This window comes from Fulvia fulva, chromosome 3 (genome assembly GCF_020509005.1).
Source record: "Fulvia fulva chromosome 3, complete sequence".
NCBI lineage: Eukaryota > Fungi > Ascomycota > Dothideomycetes > Mycosphaerellales > Mycosphaerellaceae > Fulvia > Fulvia fulva.
Genome location: NC_063014.1, coordinates 2,857,548 through 2,877,679, shown reverse-complemented (window position 1 = coordinate 2,877,679; position 20,132 = coordinate 2,857,548). Strand labels below are relative to the sequence as shown.

General features: G+C 53.5%; 10 protein-coding genes across 10 annotated transcripts; 5 read left to right on the top strand and 5 right to left on the bottom strand.

Annotated features, from left to right (window-relative positions):
- Nucleotides 1-1,849: 1,849 nt before the first annotated feature.
- CLAFUR5_08232 (Ankyrin repeat domain-containing protein 50) lies at nucleotides 1,850-2,659 on the top strand (the record flags this gene model as incomplete). Its single annotated transcript, XM_047907380.1, has 1 exon — nucleotides 1,850-2,659. One exon carries the CDS (start codon nucleotides 1,850-1,852, stop codon nucleotides 2,657-2,659), a length of 810 nt encoding a protein of 269 aa, XP_047759494.1.
- Nucleotides 2,660-2,693: 34 nt separating this feature from the next.
- Nucleotides 2,694-3,745, bottom strand: CLAFUR5_08231 (putative ribonuclease P protein subunit 3; the record flags this gene model as incomplete). Its single annotated transcript, XM_047907379.1, has 2 exons — nucleotides 2,694-3,554; nucleotides 3,605-3,745. The coding sequence occupies 2 exons, from the start codon at nucleotides 3,743-3,745 to the stop codon at nucleotides 2,694-2,696; spliced, it is 1,002 nt and encodes a 333-aa protein (XP_047759492.1).
- A 543-nt stretch (nucleotides 3,746-4,288) lies between these two features.
- Nucleotides 4,289-5,095, bottom strand: CLAFUR5_20251 (uncharacterized protein; the record flags this gene model as incomplete). The annotated part of the gene is made up of 1 exon (XM_059463087.1): nucleotides 4,289-5,095. One exon carries the CDS (start codon nucleotides 5,093-5,095, stop codon nucleotides 4,289-4,291), a length of 807 nt encoding a protein of 268 aa, XP_059318929.1.
- A 357-nt stretch (nucleotides 5,096-5,452) lies between these two features.
- CLAFUR5_08230 (uncharacterized protein) lies at nucleotides 5,453-5,936 on the bottom strand (the record flags this gene model as incomplete). Its single annotated transcript, XM_047907378.1, has 3 exons — nucleotides 5,453-5,567; nucleotides 5,614-5,775; nucleotides 5,800-5,936. 3 exons carry the CDS (start codon nucleotides 5,934-5,936, stop codon nucleotides 5,453-5,455), a joined length of 414 nt encoding a protein of 137 aa, XP_047759251.1.
- A 413-nt stretch (nucleotides 5,937-6,349) lies between these two features.
- CLAFUR5_08229 (uncharacterized protein) lies at nucleotides 6,350-7,984 on the top strand (the record flags this gene model as incomplete). Its single annotated transcript, XM_047907377.1, has 1 exon — nucleotides 6,350-7,984. One exon carries the CDS (start codon nucleotides 6,350-6,352, stop codon nucleotides 7,982-7,984), a length of 1,635 nt encoding a protein of 544 aa, XP_047759595.1.
- A 66-nt stretch (nucleotides 7,985-8,050) lies between these two features.
- CLAFUR5_08228 (Alpha-glucosidase) lies at nucleotides 8,051-9,929 on the bottom strand (the record flags this gene model as incomplete). The annotated part of the gene is made up of 2 exons (XM_047907376.1): nucleotides 8,051-9,308; nucleotides 9,451-9,929. The coding sequence occupies 2 exons, from the start codon at nucleotides 9,927-9,929 to the stop codon at nucleotides 8,051-8,053; spliced, it is 1,737 nt and encodes a 578-aa protein (XP_047759591.1).
- Nucleotides 9,930-10,462: 533 nt separating this feature from the next.
- Nucleotides 10,463-12,761, top strand: CLAFUR5_08227 (uncharacterized protein; the record flags this gene model as incomplete). The annotated part of the gene is made up of 4 exons (XM_047907375.1): nucleotides 10,463-10,696; nucleotides 10,857-11,139; nucleotides 11,225-11,584; nucleotides 11,620-12,761. 4 exons carry the CDS (start codon nucleotides 10,463-10,465, stop codon nucleotides 12,759-12,761), a joined length of 2,019 nt encoding a protein of 672 aa, XP_047759605.1.
- Nucleotides 12,762-13,273: 512 nt separating this feature from the next.
- Nucleotides 13,274-14,873, bottom strand: CLAFUR5_08226 (Major facilitator-type transporter ecdC; the record flags this gene model as incomplete). The annotated part of the gene is made up of 4 exons (XM_047907374.1): nucleotides 13,274-13,564; nucleotides 13,603-14,472; nucleotides 14,523-14,677; nucleotides 14,714-14,873. The coding sequence occupies 4 exons, from the start codon at nucleotides 14,871-14,873 to the stop codon at nucleotides 13,274-13,276; spliced, it is 1,476 nt and encodes a 491-aa protein (XP_047759604.1).
- Nucleotides 14,874-15,627: 754 nt separating this feature from the next.
- On the top strand, nucleotides 15,628-17,526 carry CLAFUR5_08225 (Acid beta-fructofuranosidase 2, vacuolar; the record flags this gene model as incomplete). Its single annotated transcript, XM_047907373.1, has 1 exon — nucleotides 15,628-17,526. The coding sequence occupies one exon, from the start codon at nucleotides 15,628-15,630 to the stop codon at nucleotides 17,524-17,526; it is 1,899 nt and encodes a 632-aa protein (XP_047759607.1).
- A 318-nt stretch (nucleotides 17,527-17,844) lies between these two features.
- Nucleotides 17,845-19,512, top strand: CLAFUR5_08224 (DnaJ 1, mitochondrial; the record flags this gene model as incomplete). Its single annotated transcript, XM_047907372.1, has 1 exon — nucleotides 17,845-19,512. One exon carries the CDS (start codon nucleotides 17,845-17,847, stop codon nucleotides 19,510-19,512), a length of 1,668 nt encoding a protein of 555 aa, XP_047759606.1.
- Between the last annotated feature and the right edge of the window lie 620 nt (nucleotides 19,513-20,132).

Below are 20,132 nucleotides of genomic sequence, written 5' to 3'. Positions count from 1 at the left end.
CTTCTTGCCCACCTCTGCTGTCGCACGCTGACTTGCCAGGCGCCTCAACAATTCCATCTCCATGGTTGTCCAAACGCGGCCTTCCCGCTGGCCGAATGCTTCCAATGTTCCACCATCGACCTACGTCTCTTATCGCCGTCACCGCCGCCACAGCAACGACGTCAGAGTCATTATGTTCAAGAGAGATCGCCGTCACCCAGAACCTGGGCACAAGTTGTAGCCCAAGGTGGGAACCCATCAATGGTGCCTCTGCCAGTCACTCCACCAAGGCTACCGCAGCCACAAAATGATCCCGCACTACCGCTTCAAGTCAGGCAGCATGAGTGTGCACAGCAAAACATCTCGTCGGCAGTGCCTGTACCGCAGGGAGTCCAGAGAGCAACTGGCTATGTGACTTATGCCGAAGCTGCCCAGCCGCGAGTCGAACAGATGCATCAAATTCCGCATAGGGTGATCTACCCTCATGCTGAGGGCAATAGGCGAGCGCTACAAGCAGCGCAGTCCTCTCGTCACGACGCTAGTGCTAGCATTGGAGCATTTCGAAATCGCTACCCGCCTCATCACCATGATCCAAGCTTGTGGCAGAATCCGTCTTGGTCACCATATAGCGGTTCACCAGCTCAACACCACCAACTACCACAGAACCCCAATCAGACCTTTCTTGAAACTCCTATGCAAAATCTAAACAGCATGATACGACAGGGATACACCAACGATCCTAGAAGCGTCGAGGGCCTAGTCAATGGCACCGAACGAGGTGGTCACCGGCGATCGGTGCACGACAATGGGGCACTGGCGTCATCAACCATACCTATGTCGCCAGGCGCCACGTCGACCACCTCTTCGTTCTCGCAACGTCGACGGACAGGACTTGCGTTACGGGATTCGGACTTGCCCTTTCCATGTCAGGATCAGCACTGCAACGTAACGTTCGCCAAAATGGAAGATCTGAGGTAAGAGCAACTGCACTTCCGATGATGACGCATCAGCCAACTGAAATTCGTCGGCATCATGTGAACAACGTCCACATTGACATGGCAAGCCGACCATATCCTTGCCGTTACGAATGTCCTTGGAGGTTCTTACACCCAAAAGATGTACGACGACACGTAGCATCAGTGCATGAGACTGGTCGTCGCCACTACTGCCCTTTCCGCGGTTGTACTAAGAGCTATACTCGCGCCGACAACATCGCAAGGCACATCACACAAGCCCATCGTTCGCCACTAGCTACGGACTCTGGTCATGGCACCTCTTTGATGTCGCGCACGCCTTCGAATGCTTCTGCGTTCTCACAGCAGTCATGGAACCCGTGAAGCACCACGACAGTCCCGGAACCAGCCTGCGATTCTTTGATGATACCCCACGATCGGCTAATGTCGACTACCCTTTTCCAGGTTTTGCCGCAAGCTTCCGACTTCTGTCGTGATACTGCTTGGCATATGATGCCGAGATTGTGAAGTGCTCACAAACGACATCTGGGAGGCCATATGGTGGATGGAGTAGTCATGATGTTTTCTTCCAATGTTTATATGTACACTAGCATTATGGCATTAACCCAGTGTACCTGCATATGTTGCAAACTAAGCTTCGAGCTCTGTTCCGCCATGTGCATGTGAGCACGCAAGCCATCATCTCCCTGTGGTTGGTCACAGAAATTCTCGCACGTGCAACGATCACAGTCGGTCGCCGTGACCATCCGGATGACCTCTCGCTAGCGATGCGAACGAGCGGGCTGCATGTCTATCCGCCCCACTTGGCGAGCTCTCCATTGTGGCGTATCTCCAAGACCCGACGCGAGATCCGAAACAGCGCATGATGTGTCTTAAACAGTAGTGGCTATGCTCTCATGGCCAACAACCTCCGAGCAACCCTCGGCTTCACCAGCGCAGAAGACTGCGAAGACGAAGAAGAAGCCTGGACACCACTACAGCTCGCTTGCTCTCGAGGTGACCTTGCCAAAGTGTCCAATTTTCTAACACAAGGTCACGATCCAAATGAAGCCCCCAGTGGCTTCTACGGCAGGACCGCTCTCCAAGCAGCAGCGGTAGAAGGGCGTCTTCAGATCGTTCAGTTCCTCCTCAAATCCGGTGCCAACGTCGATGACCCAGGCGGCAACAACGGCGGAAGAGCCGCCCTCGCTCTCGCGGCTGGAGCAGGATATGAAGACGTTGTCGACTGTCTTCTTCAAGCCGGCGCAGATGTCAATCTCTCAGCTCATCGTTACATGGGTCGGACGCCATTACAAGCCGCCGCCGAAGGTGGCAATCTTGCTATTGTGCAAAAGATGCTAGATCGTGGTGCGGACGTGAATGCTGCTATTGCGCAAAGTTATGGTCGTACGCCGCTGCAAGGTGCTGCGGAGTGCGGACATGAGGAAGCGGTGGGGTTGCTCGTGGAGAGAGGAGCGGAGGTCAACACGCCTGCATGCAGGAATAGGGGATTGACGGCGATGCAGGCAGCGGCTTCGAGCGGCTGTATTGAAACCGTGCGTAGACTGCTGGCTGCCAGCGCTGATGTAAATGCTCCGAGTGGGCGTTATCTTGGATCGACTGCGTTGGATGCGGCTGCTAGAGCTGGACATGAAGATGTCGTGGCCTTGTTGCTGGATGCCGGTGCAGATGGGCGCGGACTGGGGCACATGAGAGACATGATGTAAGGTGATGACATAGATGAGGGCTTCTCCTTGCTGTTCACTTGTTCTCTGCCGCGCTCGAGGCTCCGCTAGTAGCAAGAGCTTCCGATCGAGCCTTGGTCGCTCTCCTCTTCGCTTCCCGCTTGCTGATAGGCTTCTCTACTCCGTCTTCATTTACAGCAGCCTCGTCATCCTTGCCAGCTTCCTCTTCTGCCTTTCTCTTCTGACCCTGCTGCTGACTTTGAGCCTGTGCCTGCTTTTGGGCCTTCTCCTGCTTTTGCTTTCCCTTCCCGCTCCCAATGACCACCTCCTTCTCCACCCGAACCGGTTTCTCCCCACCATATACTACATCCACGACGCCCCGATATCCCGTCCGCTTCAACTTCGCAGTAACAACCACACTCCTACACTCCTTGCTCAAACCCTCAAACCCTCTCTCTTGCCCCAGTCCCCATACTGCAGCAAGATTGATCACATCCCACGGTCCCCTCAACCCCACAGCTCCCACCTTCGTCTCCGAGCTCAAAATCATGCCTCGTCCCCTCGTTGCCCTGATCAGTTGCGTTGCGTTACTGATCAAATTCCTTCGTGCCTGCGCATCTCCTAGCAGACCTTGAGTATAGCAGATCTCGATCGTCTTCCCAGCTTTGATCCCTTCTGAGAGCATCTTGAACTTGAAGAAGAAGTTCATGCGATGGGTGAGGTCGAGGGAGATGATGTCGCAATCAAGACTGCTGCATGCGAGTTGGAGGGTTCGTTCGTCGGTGGGACGGAGAGCGAGGACGTCGTAGGGCGCGGAGAGGGCTGTGAGGCGGGCATTTTGGTAGCCAGATTCGGTGAGAGTCAAGGTGAGTCTCCGCAGGACTGTAAGCTTCGCGGGGACATCCTTTTGTGGGAGAGGATCTGGAATGGCGCATTTCTAGGATGTGTCAGGATTTGGTGATTTATATTGGCAGATATGATACACACTGTGTCTGTGGGCAGTCTGCCTGTGATGGTGTGGTTCAATGCAACGACATTGTAGCCCAGCTCATGCGCGAAAGCTAGTGTTCGTGAAAGGTTCTGATCGCTTGGTGTGTATGGGATGTTGAGGTCATGGAAAGAGGACATGTTTGCGGTGCGACGGAGCTGTCCACTTCTTGCGCATTGCTTGACTGTTGCTGGGCTAGTGTGAGCAGAGTTGCATCTTCACATGCGAGATGTGTGAGTGTGAAAGTTCCCCAACGAAGCAAGAATGTTAGAGCTCCGTCTGTGCAGGGATATGATTGCTCAACAACGTCGGCGCGCTAGTTGAAGTGCCGACATGTCAGCAGTGATGGCCGTTGGGTTATGGCTGCTTTCCCTTGCCTTTCGAGGGAACACGTCTCTCCTTCAACTTCATGGACATCTCAGAGCATTGTAGTTCTCACAAACGGATCAAGATTGGCGCAAGCAATATCTGAGGGAAAGCCTCAAGCTCGTAGATGGTGCTATGAAACATTAGATTCCACAGCACTTGTGGAGGCGGCTCCGAGACCAGGCCTGTCGATCTTCCCGAAAGCTATTCTGTCACTGGGCAAGTGGAAGCAGTGGATCGCTCGAAGACAGCACTGATCTTTTCTGAAACACGATACCCAGCAATAACCCGTGCGCAGGATCTTGAACCCTCCACCCTCACCATAAAGTTCCTGTCCCGTCCCCATCCCTCGTCACGATCGCCCCGGAAAGCGGCTGCTCCCCTACCTGCATACGTTTCACATCTTCGCCGTCAAAAGTCCTTCGTGAGCACCAATCAAACAGCTCACCATCGCTCAAGCTGCCCTCTGTTAGCCCATGCTTCGAGCGAATATGCTTTCTCATGGCATTCCATCCCATGAAGAGCCTCGAGTTTGACGTTGAATGATTTGCGCCACAGAAGCAACAAGCAATCTCGTGGTATTCTCCATGGAGACGGATGATGGTGCTGAAGTTACTGTTGAGTGACTTCAAGTCCATCACGGTGTACCGTCGCAAGGGCGAAGACCTTGGCAGTTCCAATGCTACACGTAGAGTGGTGATGGTCTGGTCCAGGTCCTGGAGGCGCTTCAGCATTTCTGTTTGCTCTTGTTTGTGTTCCGCCTGCATTCGTAGAAGCTGCGTTCTGAGTGGTTCTGGAAGCTGGCTTGTATCATTCCAAGATTCTGATGGAGGCTGCGTGTTTTGTGTCTCCTGCTGCCAGAGCTGCAGCCGAGTCTCTGCTGTACTCTTGCCCGTCTCAATCGCTGAGATCAGGTTCTCGAGCAGAAGGATATAGTTGGGGATGTCTGACTTGGTCTTGAAGCTCAGTCCGTCTCTTAATGGCTTCAGCTGCCCTTTGTATGCTTGCCAAGTAAGCTTGACCTCTTTTGATGCCACGGACTTGCGGCGCTCGATCATGGCATTCGCGAGATCCGCATACTGAGAACTTTTGCTTGGTGTCTTGTAAGTGTCTGTAGCTTCCATGTTGCTCTGAGATTGTAGAGGTGCTTCGTTGGGTAAGGTGGGCTGAATTACGCATGCAGTACAAAGCCAGAGTGCTCTGGTTGTTTGCCATGACAGCCATGTGTGCAAGTGAAAGCAAGCGTGCCCGCCGGTGATGATTGTCAAGGTCCTTTGACACTTGCAGTAGCCAAGCGACTGTGCCACAACTTCCACGATACATGCGAGACGGTGCGATCGTGCATTTGGTGACTTCTCTGGATGTAAGGCTTGGTCTGCAAAGTGGAAGGAAGACGTATCTGAAACAGGAAAGATCTCCTCTAAGGCGTACGCTCAAAGTCCTTGCCGACATCCAGCCTCGAAAGTTTCTCGACCCCAAGACTAGTGGCAGGCGGCACTCTTCGTCGGCGGCGATCCGCTGAACATGAGGTAGCCAATGAAAGCACCAACACCAACAGCAATCATGATCCAACCATTGTACGTCATGAATAGAAGCCTGCTATGATTAGTTTACAGCCGAGTCTGGCGAGTTGAGCACTTACATGATGAAAAACGAGTAGAATACCTGCACACCATAGAAGGCCGCTTTGACGACCTTGCCCTTCTGCTTTCCAGCTTGCACCGAGCCACCTAATCGTAGTAATGAGCTTCGTTCGCCAGCCTCCAGAGATTCTTCTGCATCATAAGTCACAGGCCCTGATAGCCTATACTGTGCATCGATAACTCACGTGGAATGTTTTCGATTACGCTCGCGTGCCTCTCGTCGTATTGTCGCGAGGCCTCCCGAATGGCTTCGTACCCTGCCGTCATCGCCACGATGGCGAGGAGCGAGAAGATCAAAGACCAGAATCCGGTGATTCGCCATCCTTTGAAGACGATGCAGAGGTTCTGAGTGCTCCACGTGAAGAGCATGTTCATGCTACACATGGGCTCCATGCCGCCGTGGCCTCCATGATCCATATCTCCATGGTCCATACCGCCATGGTCCATATGCGAGTGAGACATTGTTGAGAGAATGCGTCGATGGAAGTGTAGAGGACGAGGAGGCAAGCGGTGCAGATGTGGGAGATGATAAGGAAGTGGCCACGAGGACTGAAGTTGCCCTCCCATGTGAACTTGCTCAGCCGAAACAAGCATAGCTTTAGGGCTTCGGATGCCGGCAGAGGACCCTTGCTCGGCTAAAGTCGTCACCAAGAAATTTAATCGACCTTGGAAATGTTCGAGTCGCATTCGAGACATTTTTATACACAAAATTGTTAGACCAGATCCTTGAACAAGATGACTTCGATGATCACAGCGACGGCATGGGTCCCTCGGGGGCATGCCGCCGCTTTTCCAACCAAGTACAACATGGACGACGAAGAATACTCGCGCATCGCAAAGCTGGCCAAGCTCGAATTGGACGATGCGAAGGAAGATCTGGAGAAAGCCCGAGATGCGCTGAACCAGGTCAACAATGGAGAGGTCCCGGACGAGAAAGCAGGTGCCGAAGAGGACAGCGACGATGATGCCGACGATGTTGCGAACGACGATGACCTCAAAGAGTACGACATGGATCACTACGACGATGAGCCGGAGATGTCAGGCGACGAGGACGACGAAGCAGAGGGTGGTATCTTCAGCAACATCAAGTCATTGGCATACCATACAGACAACAAAGACGATCCATACCTGACAATACCGGAAGGAGAGGCATCCGACGAGGAGGAACGAGAAGAGCTGCAGATCTTGCCCACAGACAGTGTTGTGCTGGCGGCGCGGATAGAAGATGAGGTCGCCCATTTGGAGGTATATGTGTACGAAGACGCTGCAGACAACCTGTATGTCCACCACGACGTAATGCTGCCTGCGATACCGCTTTGCGTGGAATGGGTCGGCACGAAACCAGGGAAGACTTTGTTAGACGACGAGTCTGGCAACTTTGCGGCAGTCGGCACTATGGATCCAGAGATTGAGCTATGGGACCTGGACCTTGTAGACTGCATGTACCCCAATGCAGTGCTGGGACAGACAGGAGAGGCACCAGGTGCACCCGAGCCTGTCACCAAGAAGAAGAAAAAGAAGAGCAAGAAGGCCAACGACGACTACCACGTTGATTCAGTGCTATCGCTCGCCGCGAATCGACAACATCGGAACTTGCTTGCAAGTGCTTCAGCAGACAAGACCATCAAGCTTTGGGACCTCACAACTTGCAAGGCCGCACAATCCTACTCACATCACACCGACAAAGTCTGCGCGCTATCATGGCATTCTTCGCAGTCCTCCGTTCTACTTTCAGGCAGCTACGATCGAACAATCGTCGCAGCTGACATGCGAGCCCCAGATGCGAAGGTACCGCGATGGGGTGTAGAGAGTGATGTTGAGCAGTTAAGATGGGATCCCCATGACGACAACAAGTTCTATGTCAGCACAGAGAACGGTGCACTACACTGTTTTGATGCGCGAACACTGCCTTCGAGACCGGAAGACAGCAAAGCCGTATGGCGACTACAGGCCCACGATCAGAGCTTGTCATCGTTCTCCATCAATCCTGCTGTGCCCGGCTTTATTGCTACTGGTTCAACAGACCGCACAGTCAAGCTATGGAACGTGACAGAGACAGGGCCAAGCATGGTCGTCAGCCGAGATCTCGAAGTTGGAAAGGTCTTCGCAGCCAACTTCGCGCCTGACACCGAAGTGGCGTTCAGACTCGCGGTCGCAGGCAGCAAAGGTGCAGTGCAGGTCTGGGACACGAGCACGAACAAAGCAGTCCGCGAGGCTTTCGCGACTAGGGTAAAGCTGCCGACACCTGCCGATGGCGAGGTCAAGGAGCGGTTGGTGCGCATTAATCAGGATGACGAGGAAGAAGAGGAAGAGGAAGAGGCCGAAGAGAATGGCGGCGAAGGCGGCTGGGAGAGCATGGACGAAGATTAGGATCATTGTGACATGATGCCTCAGACAGAAGCCACCCTTCCATTCCAGCTGATCATGGATATGTCGCTATGCGAGCATTGAAACTATCGCCCCGTATGGGCCCAATGTTACTGATGCCTCCTTCACGGTCGCCCGCCCATTCGACACCAAGACTGAATTCTCCTCGCACCCATTGACAATAACACTCTGCTCCCGGTCTGAAAAGTTCAACAACACCAAAGCCCTCGCCCCATTCTGCGACCTCCACTCCCAGCCCAGCACCGTCTCCCCCGTCTGCTCTTCCGGCAATGGTTCATATGACCCATACACAAAGAGATCCGTCCAGTCCCTCCTAAGCTTCAACAATCTCTTATAGAACCCCAGCACACTTTCCTTGTCCCCATCTTGAGCCGCAACGTTCCACTCCTTATGATCCTTGTTGATCGTCATCCACGGCCTCACATCAGCAGGGCAGAAACCCACGTTGACCTCATCACTCCATTGCATCGGCAATCGTCCGTGGTCCCGGGCTTTGAGCTGCATTTCCCTGAGCACATCGCCCATCTGAGAAGTGTCACCGCCTCGCTGAGCTAGGACGGCTTCGTACACGTTTCGTCCTTCAACGTCGATATATGCGTCCACTCCAACGTCTTTTCCGAGATTGGCTGTCCCGATCTCCTGCCCTGCGAGTAGAAATGGTGTCCCCGACAGGGTCAAGAGGTACGTCGCCAACATCTTCGCCGCTGCAGCACGGTGTTCTGGCGCATCGGAGGCGTAGCGCGATAACGAGCGTCCAGAGTCGTGGTTATCGAGGTACACACTATTCCACCCGTCGAATTTTGGCATGGCTTGTTGCCAGAGATTCGTGATATGCCGGATCTTGGAGGGGTGGAAGTCGTCGCGGGTATATTTACCATTAGGGCCAAAGTCCATATCTACAATGTCGCCGGTGAAGATCATGTTCAGCTCGTGGCGATCTTTGGCGACGTATTGAGAGACTGAGGCTTCGTCTTTCGTGAATCCCAGCTCGCCGACCGTCATCACATCGTAGTGATCGAAGACTTCTGTCCGCATCTCGCGGATGTAGTCGTGCATTCTGGGACCAGAGGCGAAGTGGGCTGACCCATCTTGATACTTCTCTTTGGGATCGGTAACTTCTGCGTCCGGGAGGGAAGGGTCCTTAGACATCAAGTTCATGGAGTCGATCCTGAAGCCATCAACGCCACGGTCGAGCCAAAACCGCATATCATCGTATGTAGCTTGCCGCACATCTTCATTCTCCCAATTGAGGTCGGGCTGGGAGGGGAGGAAGAGGGCGAGATAATATTGCTGAGTGTCATCGTCCCTACAAACAGAACTATGTTAGCCATGCCCGAGAAACACGTGGCAGTGTCTTCGACGATGCTGGACCGCGTGAGATATGCTCTGCACGACGCGCTCCATGTACACCATAGTCTCAGACACTGCTCAATGCCTCAGAAACGTACCAGTGCCATGCCGAGCCACCGAAGATGCTGCGCCAGTTGTTCGGTTCGTATCGAGTGCCGTCGGAGCAGTATCGCGCGTCGCGCCAGAAGTACCAATCGCGTTTTGGATTGTGTTTAGAGCTGCGAGATTCTTTGAACCAGGCGTGTTGGTCGCTTGTGTGGTTGACGACAAGATCCATCAGCAATCTCATCTGGTTGTTGTGTAGTTCCCTGATCAGCTGCATGACATCCTCGACGTTGCCGTAAGGCTCGTGGATCGATCGATAGTCCGCGATGTCGTAGCCCATGTCCTTTTGTGGCGAGGCAAAGATCGGAGATAGCCATATTGCATCGACTCCAAGAGATTTGATGTATTGGACCTTGCTGATGATGCCGGGAAGATCTCCTAGGCCGTCGCCATTCGTGTCGAGGAATGAGGCTGGATAAATTTGATACACAACGGCTTCCTTCCACCATGTCTTCTCGATAGAACGTTTCATTTCCTTGCTGTTCGCAAACGATACGGGAAACTCCCTATGGGGCATGATTGCAGTGAGTAAAGTGGTACAAGTAGAAAAGCTGCAGTTACGAAACGTTTAAAGCCTGAATATTACTCACCGATGTACTACTTTCGATACTACTGTCAAAGACTCGCTCGGCGATACTCTCGCCTCTGGCACAACTCTTCCATGTGAACGTGTACACTGTCGTAATATCCGACTGGAGAGGAGGCCATGGCGATTCCTGGATGCAGTCAGTAATACCGATTGGCCTTCCACAGAAGCACACTAATGCTGGTGATCTTCGAGATCGGTCCGAGATCGTTTTCTCCAAGACCAAGGCCGGTTCAATGTGCCGAAAGAGTGGACTGGGACATGACTGCTGATGATGCCGAGTCCATCCCAGAAGAATCAGTAGCTACTATGCAACCGCCGAGCGCTCCGCCTGTAGCAAGAAGACACGGACGTTGACACTCGTAGTTTCATCGGAGAACAGTGGTGTCGTGATCTAGAAGCCGGATTAGCCTTTTGCCATGCCGAGCTTTGACTCCACTCCGTTCGCGTGGGAGAGTGTGGAGGACATTGCGGAGTGCATCCACTTTGATCTTCTTCGATTCTTTTTGTCGTGTCATCTCAAAGATGAACATCGAGCAGGAATGTTCAGCATTCTCAATGTTGCCCAGGACCCGGGCGATCGCACGGCGTCAAAGTCGTCGGCTGATCGAGCATGCGATCAATGCAAGCTCCGGAAAGTAAAATGCACAATGGTACGTCACAAATGTGCCAGATGAGATGTCGTGGAAGATGTTGCAGATATGGCACGTTGCTCAAGCCAGATGGTTGAGAAGACTCTGCTCCAGGACTATCATTCTGGCTCATTTGATGCCGTGATATGCTTGAGTATAGCTGAGAATCTATGCTCCGTAGGCAAAGCCATGCAAGCCGTGCGAAGCAAAGCGGATATCGTGCACATATGATCGAGCCAGGAAGAAACGTGGTCCGGCTGGAAAGCGCATGTCGATGCCCGGGTCATTTGAACGACCAGCCTCTGTCAGTGACCTTGGTCTCACAAGTCCGCCACTGCAGCCGCTCGAAAGGGTGACGACAGCACCTGTGCATCAGCAGACACCACAGTGGCCTGCGCAAGATGTTAATGGGGAGGCGACGAGTTGTAGCGCCACTGTATCTACACACCAGTCAGCAGAGAGAGGTCAAGGCATACCAACGAGCATTGCCACTGTTCCCGAGGATGGATCCTATGCTGATGCATCGACCTTGAACACCGCTGCATCAAGTGCGTACAATGATACAGCAAGAGCAGTTGACGCCGGACGCCATGTCTGCTGCTTCTATCGGATTTTCCGATCATGGAGTCCCAGCTGCGAGTCCGAATGCTTTCATATTCCCTAGCATGCCCGTTGAGTCGCCCTCAGGCTGGGACGATCCATTTGCCGAGATCACTGAGCAAGACTTGCCCGCCTTGGTAGAAAGCACCGACATCTGGCCAGCGAAAGTTAACGAGACGGCGTTGCTGACCTGGATCGATGTGTACTTCAAGCGTCTCCATCCGACGATACCCATACTTAATCGGACAACCATGTATTGTGATATGCTGCTTCGCAAGCACCGTACCAATGCACAGTACGGCGCTATGTGCTGGGACTCTGTGCGTTCGCCATGACCCAGCCAGTGCAGATCCACGAACGAGCTTCGATGCCGTCGCGATCAGTTCAAGCCCGCATGCTAATGGACGAATGCGTGAAGATGCGAAGCAGCGCGGACTTTGGCGAATATCCAACCATCGAGATGGTCTTGGCTAGCTTCTTCCTTTTCGCATGCCTCTTTGGCAGCAGCCAGCACAAGGCAGCACGACATCGACTCCGCGAAGCAGTGGACCTTGCCCATTCGCTGGGGCTACACCTGCCAACTTCATATGCTGGATTGAGCGACACCGTACGCGAACAATGGGTGCGTACATACCTCGTCCTATCAGTGACGGAACGAGCGTATGCTTTACAGCAGAACCCTGCGATTAGCTTTCGTGGCCAACCAGGTGTGACAGCGCGCTTCATGCAAGCATTCGACCCATCTGCTACCAGCGAGTATATCGCTTCGCTGATCTTTAGAGAGCAGACAGACGCTGTGGGTATGACCGGCCTGCTCTATTTGATGGACTCTTTCGATGCAATCGACGAGCGCATCACGGACTGCTGGAGCGGCTACTGCAGCTACAGCGATGGCATGTGCGAGACCTTTGACCGCCGGCGAGCGCTGCAGATGTTTCGAGCTCAGCGCAGAGTGAGAGAAGCTTGTATCTCAGGAAACATCTCGTTCGCGCCAACTGTGACACCTTTGCCACTAGCGCAACTCTTGGAGACACAACGTGCAGATATCTCTGTGACACAACTCTGGCTGCTGAACAGGTTGTGGCAGCTTTGTCTCACGCATCAGCTCCTGCGAGATGTATCGGAGCATTCTGAGCTCCGCTATGACTTTGCTTGCGAGATCGCCAGTGCACTCCTAGATTGCTGTAACAAGCTCACGCTCGCGGCCATGGAGGTCCATGGAGTTGGATTTGCCGAGAAGATCTTTGATGTCGGTATCGGCTGGGTGACTGCCCTACAGAGTTCTTCGCAGCTGCGTGTTGACACTGCCTGGTCGCGAGCCGAAGACGACAGCGTGCCAGGTTCGCATGATTCTCAGGCTCCGATCAAAGTAGCGGAGCTTCCGGAAAGGCTGCGAGCATTACTACAAGACTTTCGTGGAGGAGACCATCAATACGTAAGCAGGCTCGATGTCGCTCTGTCCGGTGTGTCGTCGTACTACAGTTGACATGAGCCTCCTCGGTTCGGCTTTCGAACGGCGCCATGAATTGAGAATAGTGCCACCTGGTGCTTCAAGCACATACGGGATTCCACTCGAAGTGTGTCCCAGTGCCTGTTGAAGTGGGATGAATTCCAGCAACCAAGCACTTCTGGTTCAAGGATAAGAGGGCCAGTCTTCAAGGATGTATCGTAAGCTGCCATACCTGTGTCGCGCCTCAGAGATGCCATCGCTCCATACTGCATAACTTGTCGTGGGGCACTGAAGTCTGAACAACACAGAAAGATGTCAGGTGGAAGGAGAGACAGAAAGATGTCGACGCGTGAGACACGCTAGAGACGCGTCGCGCATTGACCCAGTTACTGACAAGGATGTGAAATGAGAGGAAAACCGATACTGTACCAAACTTGAACGTCTTCATCAACATTGACATCGTATGTATAGCAAGCAACCATGTCTACCAACTCCACGCTGAAACAAGACACTAGGCAACTGACAGCCATCCCATCCCCTTGATCTGATCATGCCTTCCTCGAAAAGCGGCTTACGAAGCCGGTCTGGCCTGCTCGTGGGCGGACCTCTCCATCAACGACCTCGAATTGGCTGAACTTCCTTGCGGGTATCTTGGCAGCATACATCGCATCGATATCCACGTTGGTCCTGTTCTGGGTCTCGGGCTGGATCCAGTACAGTCCAGCGATGATGAAAAGCTCGGCGCCAACGAAGAGGAACATGATCTTGCCTCCCCAGTTGAGCCGATCCGGGTTGATGAAGTATGGAAAGACCGAAGAAAGCATGAGTGCGGTGAGTTGCTGGCAGACTAGGACAAACGCCATCCATAACAGCCGACGGTAGCGGTGTACAGCATCGACCAAGTGATCATGAATGCGAGCAGTGCGGTGACGGCGGCTCCGTTCGACTCAGGGGCCACAGAACAGCCAGCAATGATCACACTCCAGAACATGAGAAGCGTTCCGCCACCGATCAGGCCCTTGCGGCGAGGAATTACGTCGGCCAGACAGACAGCCACAAAGTTGGAGAACAGCTGCAGCGTTGACGAGATTGCGGTGAGCTGGAACGAATCGGCCTGTCCGATGAGCTCGAAGTAGTATGTCTGGTAAGTGTTCGCGAAATAACCACCGGAGAAGTTCTGCGACTGCAGACCGAGAACAGCTGTGAAGGTGCGAGCGCGATGCTCTTTGGTGAAGATGGCCCACCAGCTTGTCTGACTCACACCAGCAGCCTCTGCGTCTTCCTTGTGGAGTTCCTGCTTGATGGTGTCGGTGATCGAGTCCACGTTTGCGTTCGCGCCGTACAGCTTCAATGCAGCCTTGCGAGCATCGGCTTCCCGACCCTTCTTCATATACCAAACTGGACTCTCGGGCAGGAGTGGAAGACCGAGCATGTACAGAGCCGGGACCAAGAATGTCATGACGAATGCCAACTTGAAGGACCAGACACCTTGGATCTTGCTTGCACCATAGCCAGTGAGCGAGGAGCAGAAGAAGCCCAATACGATGATGACGTTGGTCAACGACGAAGCTGTGCTGCGGAGATGTGCTGGTGCATTCTCCGTGACGTAGAGTGGCGGTGTGGCAGTGGAGAGGCCGACCGACAGACCAAGCAACAGCTTCGACACGAAGAGTACTGGGAGGTTCGGTGCGAATACCAGGGCGAACGAAGAAGCCAAGGAGAGAGTTACAGCCGTCCAGAGCAAAGGCTTCCGGCCCAATTGTCTGCGAATTGACCAGCAGCATAGCCGCCGAAGACCTGGCCGATGGTAGAGGCTGCGTTCCAAAGGGATTGCCAAAGTGCTGGGATGACCCATGGTTCACCTTTGGCATAGTAGTTGCCATAAACCTCGCGGAATTCTGGAAAAGCAATCGCGACTCCGGACAGGCCGGCATCATAGCCCCATCCGAAGACTAGGAGCATACAGTACAGGGTCCATCAGCAGAAACGTCTGTCGACCTTGATAGCGGTCCAGAGTTTGCGATATTGCTCCTTAGCACTTAAGTCGACTCTGTTCTTAGCCGCCATCTCCTGATTGCTGGTTCCAGATGATACTGATTCGCTCTCAACGTGGAGAGCATCGTTCTTTTCCATTTCGATGTGGCCCATGGTTGCTGAGGTTCAGCGTAGTGAGGCGACTGTGACTGAATCAAGTGAGATACTGTTGTAGATCTGGATCTTGTGAAGACTGATCGAGCTGATGATGACAGTGAAGCCATGGCGACGCGCCGCGTTTATGTATGATCGACTTCGACTCCATCTTTCGATGAAAGTAGACGACAAGCGCACGAACTCATGGAGGCCACGAGATCCCCTCGTTTGTGGCGTTGGAAAACATAAAGAGTATCCCCAAAGGAGAGAGTTTTGCCAGTAGCTCTTGCAACCTCTCGGAAGCACGACTTGAGTGGTCAGACTGACGATGCTCGGCAGCTTGCTTTACGATATGTGGCGCACAGGGCTACGTCGTCTCGAGTGGCAGACCCTCGAATTGCCGACTGAGGCTAGCTCGGCTACCAGATGGCACCGAGCAGCATGCTCCATAGCATGCAGCGACTGAGTTCCCCACAGCACAATCCTACTTCCTCCGCTCTCCACGAAATACTCCAGGTTCCTCCAAGCATCGGCAGTCATATGTTTCTGGATCTCACTGCGATACCGCCGTGTCTTTTCGGCAGCTGTGATGTTCGGATATGCACTTTCACGGTGCCTCGTCGGTCAGTTGCTATGCCGCTGATCGTGTCCTCGGGACAGAGAGCCAAACGACGATTTAGCTGTCCACTTTCTGTTACTGTGGTGGTCCATAACTTCTTCATCTCTCGTCTTTCTTACGTCTACTCAGTCATATCTCACCAAGAGTTTCAATATGAGTGGTTCTTGTTCCTCGCAACTTACGCCTACATCTACTCTTTCAGAAGCAGGAACACCTCCAACAACGCCTTCGGACGACAGTCATGCAGAACAACTGGGTAATAAACAACGAAACACAGATACGAAGTCACGATGGAGGCCTTCATACCATCTGCAACCGTCCTCGTGTTGGATGAACGACCCTTGTGCCCCTGGCTATGACCCCAAGACAGGTCTATACCAAATCTCTTTCCAATGGAACCCCAATGGTCCGGACTGGGGCGATATCGCATGGGGAACAGCCTCATCGACAGGCATGATCCATTGGGAGATCCAGGAGACGCCTCTGTTCTCGCCTGATCAGACTTACGATAACAAAGGCGTATTTACTGGCTGCATGATCAATGGTCCGCGGGATCATCTCACTATTGCCTACACTTTAGTATCGAACCTACCTATACATCATACGCTTCCGCATGTGAAAGGTTCCGAGAGCCTCAGTCTTGCTGAGTCCTCCGATGGCGGCACAACTTGGACCAAGATTGATGCCAACCCAATCCTGCCGAACGAGCCCGAGGTTCTCGATGTGACAGGCTGGCGTGATCCTTTTGTGGCTCGCTGGACGAGCATGGCAGAATTTCTCGGGAGGGATGATGAGCGGACACTGTTCGGCATCATCTCTGGTGGTATTCGAGATATCACACCAACAACCTTCCTCTATGCCATCGACATCGCCGACCTTACCAAGTGGCAGTATCTTGGTCCACTTGGAAACTTCGGGCTGAACTACAAATCATCACGATGGTCTGGAGATTGCGGTAGGAACTGGGAAGTGAGCAACTTCATGACTCTCCACGACGAGGAAGATCCTAGCCTCACACGCGATTTCTTGGTGTGCGGCACCGAAGGTTGTATACCGGAACGAAGACCTTCGAACTCAGGATCATTCGGCCCTTCACGACCTGCAAGAGGTCAGCTCTGGCTGTCAGGATCGCTTCAACGACCGACAGGCACAGCCTCGTACATGGGTCCAGTAGAAATGAAGTATGACTTCGGTGGTCATCTCGATCACGGCTGTCTGTACGCTGCCAATTCATTCTTCGATCCGAGAACACAACAGCAGGTTGTGTGGAGTTGGATCACTGAGGAAGATCTTTGTGATGATCTTAGACACGCTCAGGGCTGGAGTGGTCTACTGTCAATGCCACGGGAGCTGCGTTTGATGACGATGCACCACGTTGTAGCAGCGTCTGGTTCGGACTTGTCTTCTATCACCTCGATCGAGAGAGAGGAGGATGGGCATGGCTCGTACACGATACGCACGCTCGCCAGCCAGCCGTACGAACCACTAACACAGAGCTTGAGACAAGCGCCCACCGTTCGGCGCACGGATTTGAAGAGAGCAGCACTACGCAGCGGTTCGGATACTGTCTTCACCTCCGACGCCACTCGGACCAAGTGTTGGGAACTCGATGCAACCTTCGCAGTGGCACCAAACGCCCAGAACATCGGCTTGAGCTTCGATCACTCGGGTGACTTTTCTCGCTCAACGACGCTCTTCTTCGATCAACCTTCTGAGATCTTCATCATCAACCGACCTCCGTTCCCAATTTTGAACTCATCGGAGCTGATCAACAGTGCTCCAGAAGTGGCACCGCATACGCTCTTCACCACGAGACATTCAGTAACGCGCAAAGAGACCGCGGAGAGACTTCACATTCGTGCATGGCGCGACACTTCAGTCTTGGAGGTGTTTGTGAATGGCAGGACTGCGATCAGTACGAGGCTTCATGCGGCGGAGGAGACGTTTGGCGTGAAATTATTTGTTGATGATGTTGTTGGCGCGGCAAATATGTCTGGACAACATAGCGAGTTGATATCGGTAACTGTATGGGATGGTATAGGGATAAAATAGAGCATTAGAAGATATGACACCTGTGGATGTTTCGTCTCACGCGCGCAGTCTAGGCCAGTGGAGTACTTGCTGTGTAGCGAAGCTGCAGGTCAATGCTATCGTTGGCCATGCTGATTTAAATGCGATCGTACCCAGTCGCGGGAGTTGGTCGATGTACTCACCGATGTTGGTGTGGTGATACTGTCGTAGACGAGAAGAAGTTGAATGCTAGAAGATTCGCCAGCGGAAGATCCTCGGCAACATTTCTTGTTCTCTGGATACCTCCATGTCGTCCATCGCGTACTCTGCATTTCACATCTCGCCCATAGAATTGTCAAGATGAGTATAGCAGCCCCTTCAGTCCTACCCAGGACAGCCGCCCGACAATTGCTTGCTGCCACCCGGCCTGTCAGGACGCCACTTCAGCAAGAGCGATCACAATGCGTCCATCAGCGCAGCTTTTCAACATGCGAGCGACGACGACCTCAACCAACACCATCACATCGCACGAACCATGATCGATTACAACGTCGAGCGTTCCACGCCTCACCCACATCATTAGCGACGAAAGATCCGTATGCCGCACTAGGCATATCGAAAGGCGCATCATCGGGGGAGATCAAGAAAGCCTACTATGGCATGGCGAAGAAGTATCATCCGGATACCAACAAGGATCCCACAGCGAAGGAGAAGTTTGGCGAGGCACAGACAGCATACGAGATTCTGAGCGACCCAGAGAAGAAGAAGATGTATGATCAATACGGCTCTGCAGCATTCGATCAAAATGGCAATGCAGGCTTCAACCCTGGCGGCGCAGGTCCAGGAGCAGGAAATCCATTTGGAGGTGGCTCGCCATTCGGTGGCTTCGGTGGCTTCGGTGGCTTCGGTGGTGGTGGTGGTGGTGCGCAAGGAGGATTCGGCGCAGAGTTCAACTTTGAAGATCTGTTCTCAGCCTTTGGTGGAGGTGGCGCGAGGAGAGGAAGAGGGGGCGGGCCATTCAGAGAAGAGGTTATGGTTGGCGACAATATTGAGGTACAGACGAACATCTCATTCATGGACGCTGCGAAGGGTGTGCAGAAGGACATCGTCATTACACCATTGGTACAGTGCAAAACATGTACAGGAAGTGGTCTGAAGAAGGGGAGCTCAAGGAGCGCATGTAAGAGCTGTGATGGTACAGGAACAAGAGTACACTTCATGCAGGGTGGCTTCCAGATGGCGAGCACTTGCGGGACATGTGGCGGTACTGGCCAGCAGGTGCCCCGAGGGAGCGAATGTGGGACATGCAAGGGTAATGGAGCTGTAAGAGAGCGACGAACAGTCACAGTGGACATTCCAGGCGGCGTAGAAGACGGCATGCGATTACGGGTGACGGGCGAAGGCGACCACCCACCGACCGGCCAAGCAACAAACCCCAGCGCAAGCACCCAGAAGGGCGATCTATACGTTTTCATTCGCGTGGCACCCGACTCCAAATTCTCCCGCAACGGCTCCGACATTCTGTACACGGCGAGCATACCTCTTACGACTGCCATCCTCGGAGGCGAGATCACAGTGCCAACCCTCGATGGCGAAGTCAAGGTCAAGGTCGCAACGGGTACAGGCACCGGCGACAAGATCACAATGTCCGGCATGGGCATGAAGAAGCTGTCTTCACGACGCGGAAACAACGGAGATCTCCGAGTGGAGTACAAAGTCCAGATGCCCAAGTATCTGTCCGTGAATCAGCGGACAATTGTGGAGATGCTGGCGGACGAGATGGGTGACAAGAATGCGAAGAGGATCATGAACTTGAACAACCTGAAACATGCGCCGAAGGCGAGCACAGACAAGACTACGCCGAAGCCTGGTCAGTCGGCGGAAGATCACAAGAACGAGGGCTTCCTGAAGCACATGTGGCACAATATCACCGGACAGCACGATGAGTTGGACCAGGACGGGAACGCGAAGAAGAATGAGCAGGACGAGGAGCCTCCCAAGAAGGCTTCCGGGTCAGGGTCAGGATAGATGTGATGGCTGAGATGGAGTTGCAATGTACAGAATGGTGTTTGGCGGAACTGCATTTGACGGCGTTGTGAGTGAGCAATGTAGCAGGCGATTGCTTACGAGCACGAGGCCAGCGGCGGTTGTACAGCTGTATAGTAGACATCGGTGTCGTTGTTCTTGAGGTAGCAAAATCTCGACTCGACTAGACTTGTACACATATCATACCGCGCTTGCTCGCGGGTGTCTAAGCGCCGCCGCGTCAAGCTCTCGTGGCGATCTTTTGAGGTGTTGGTTTGGGCGCGTAGCGGGTGAGGCCAACACCTGGTCGCTGTTGCGTGAGTGGTCGTCAAAGCGGTCACATTCTCGTGCGCTCGCACCCACGACTCAGCCTCGAGCGCGTCGACAAAGTGATGTGGTATATAGATGAGAGTGACCGTCCTCTTGGCAGTGGATGTCGTGTTGAAGAAGGTCGCTGCAGTGGCCCAACATCTCGAGATCCACCCCACGCCGAACGTCACACTTGGGCACACTGCGCTGGGACCTGCTCGACACCCGCATTTCCGTCTGCCTCCACTCCACGGTACAACACTCGCAGCACACGACATTTCCTGGAAAACACCGACGAAACTGAGTGATCAGTT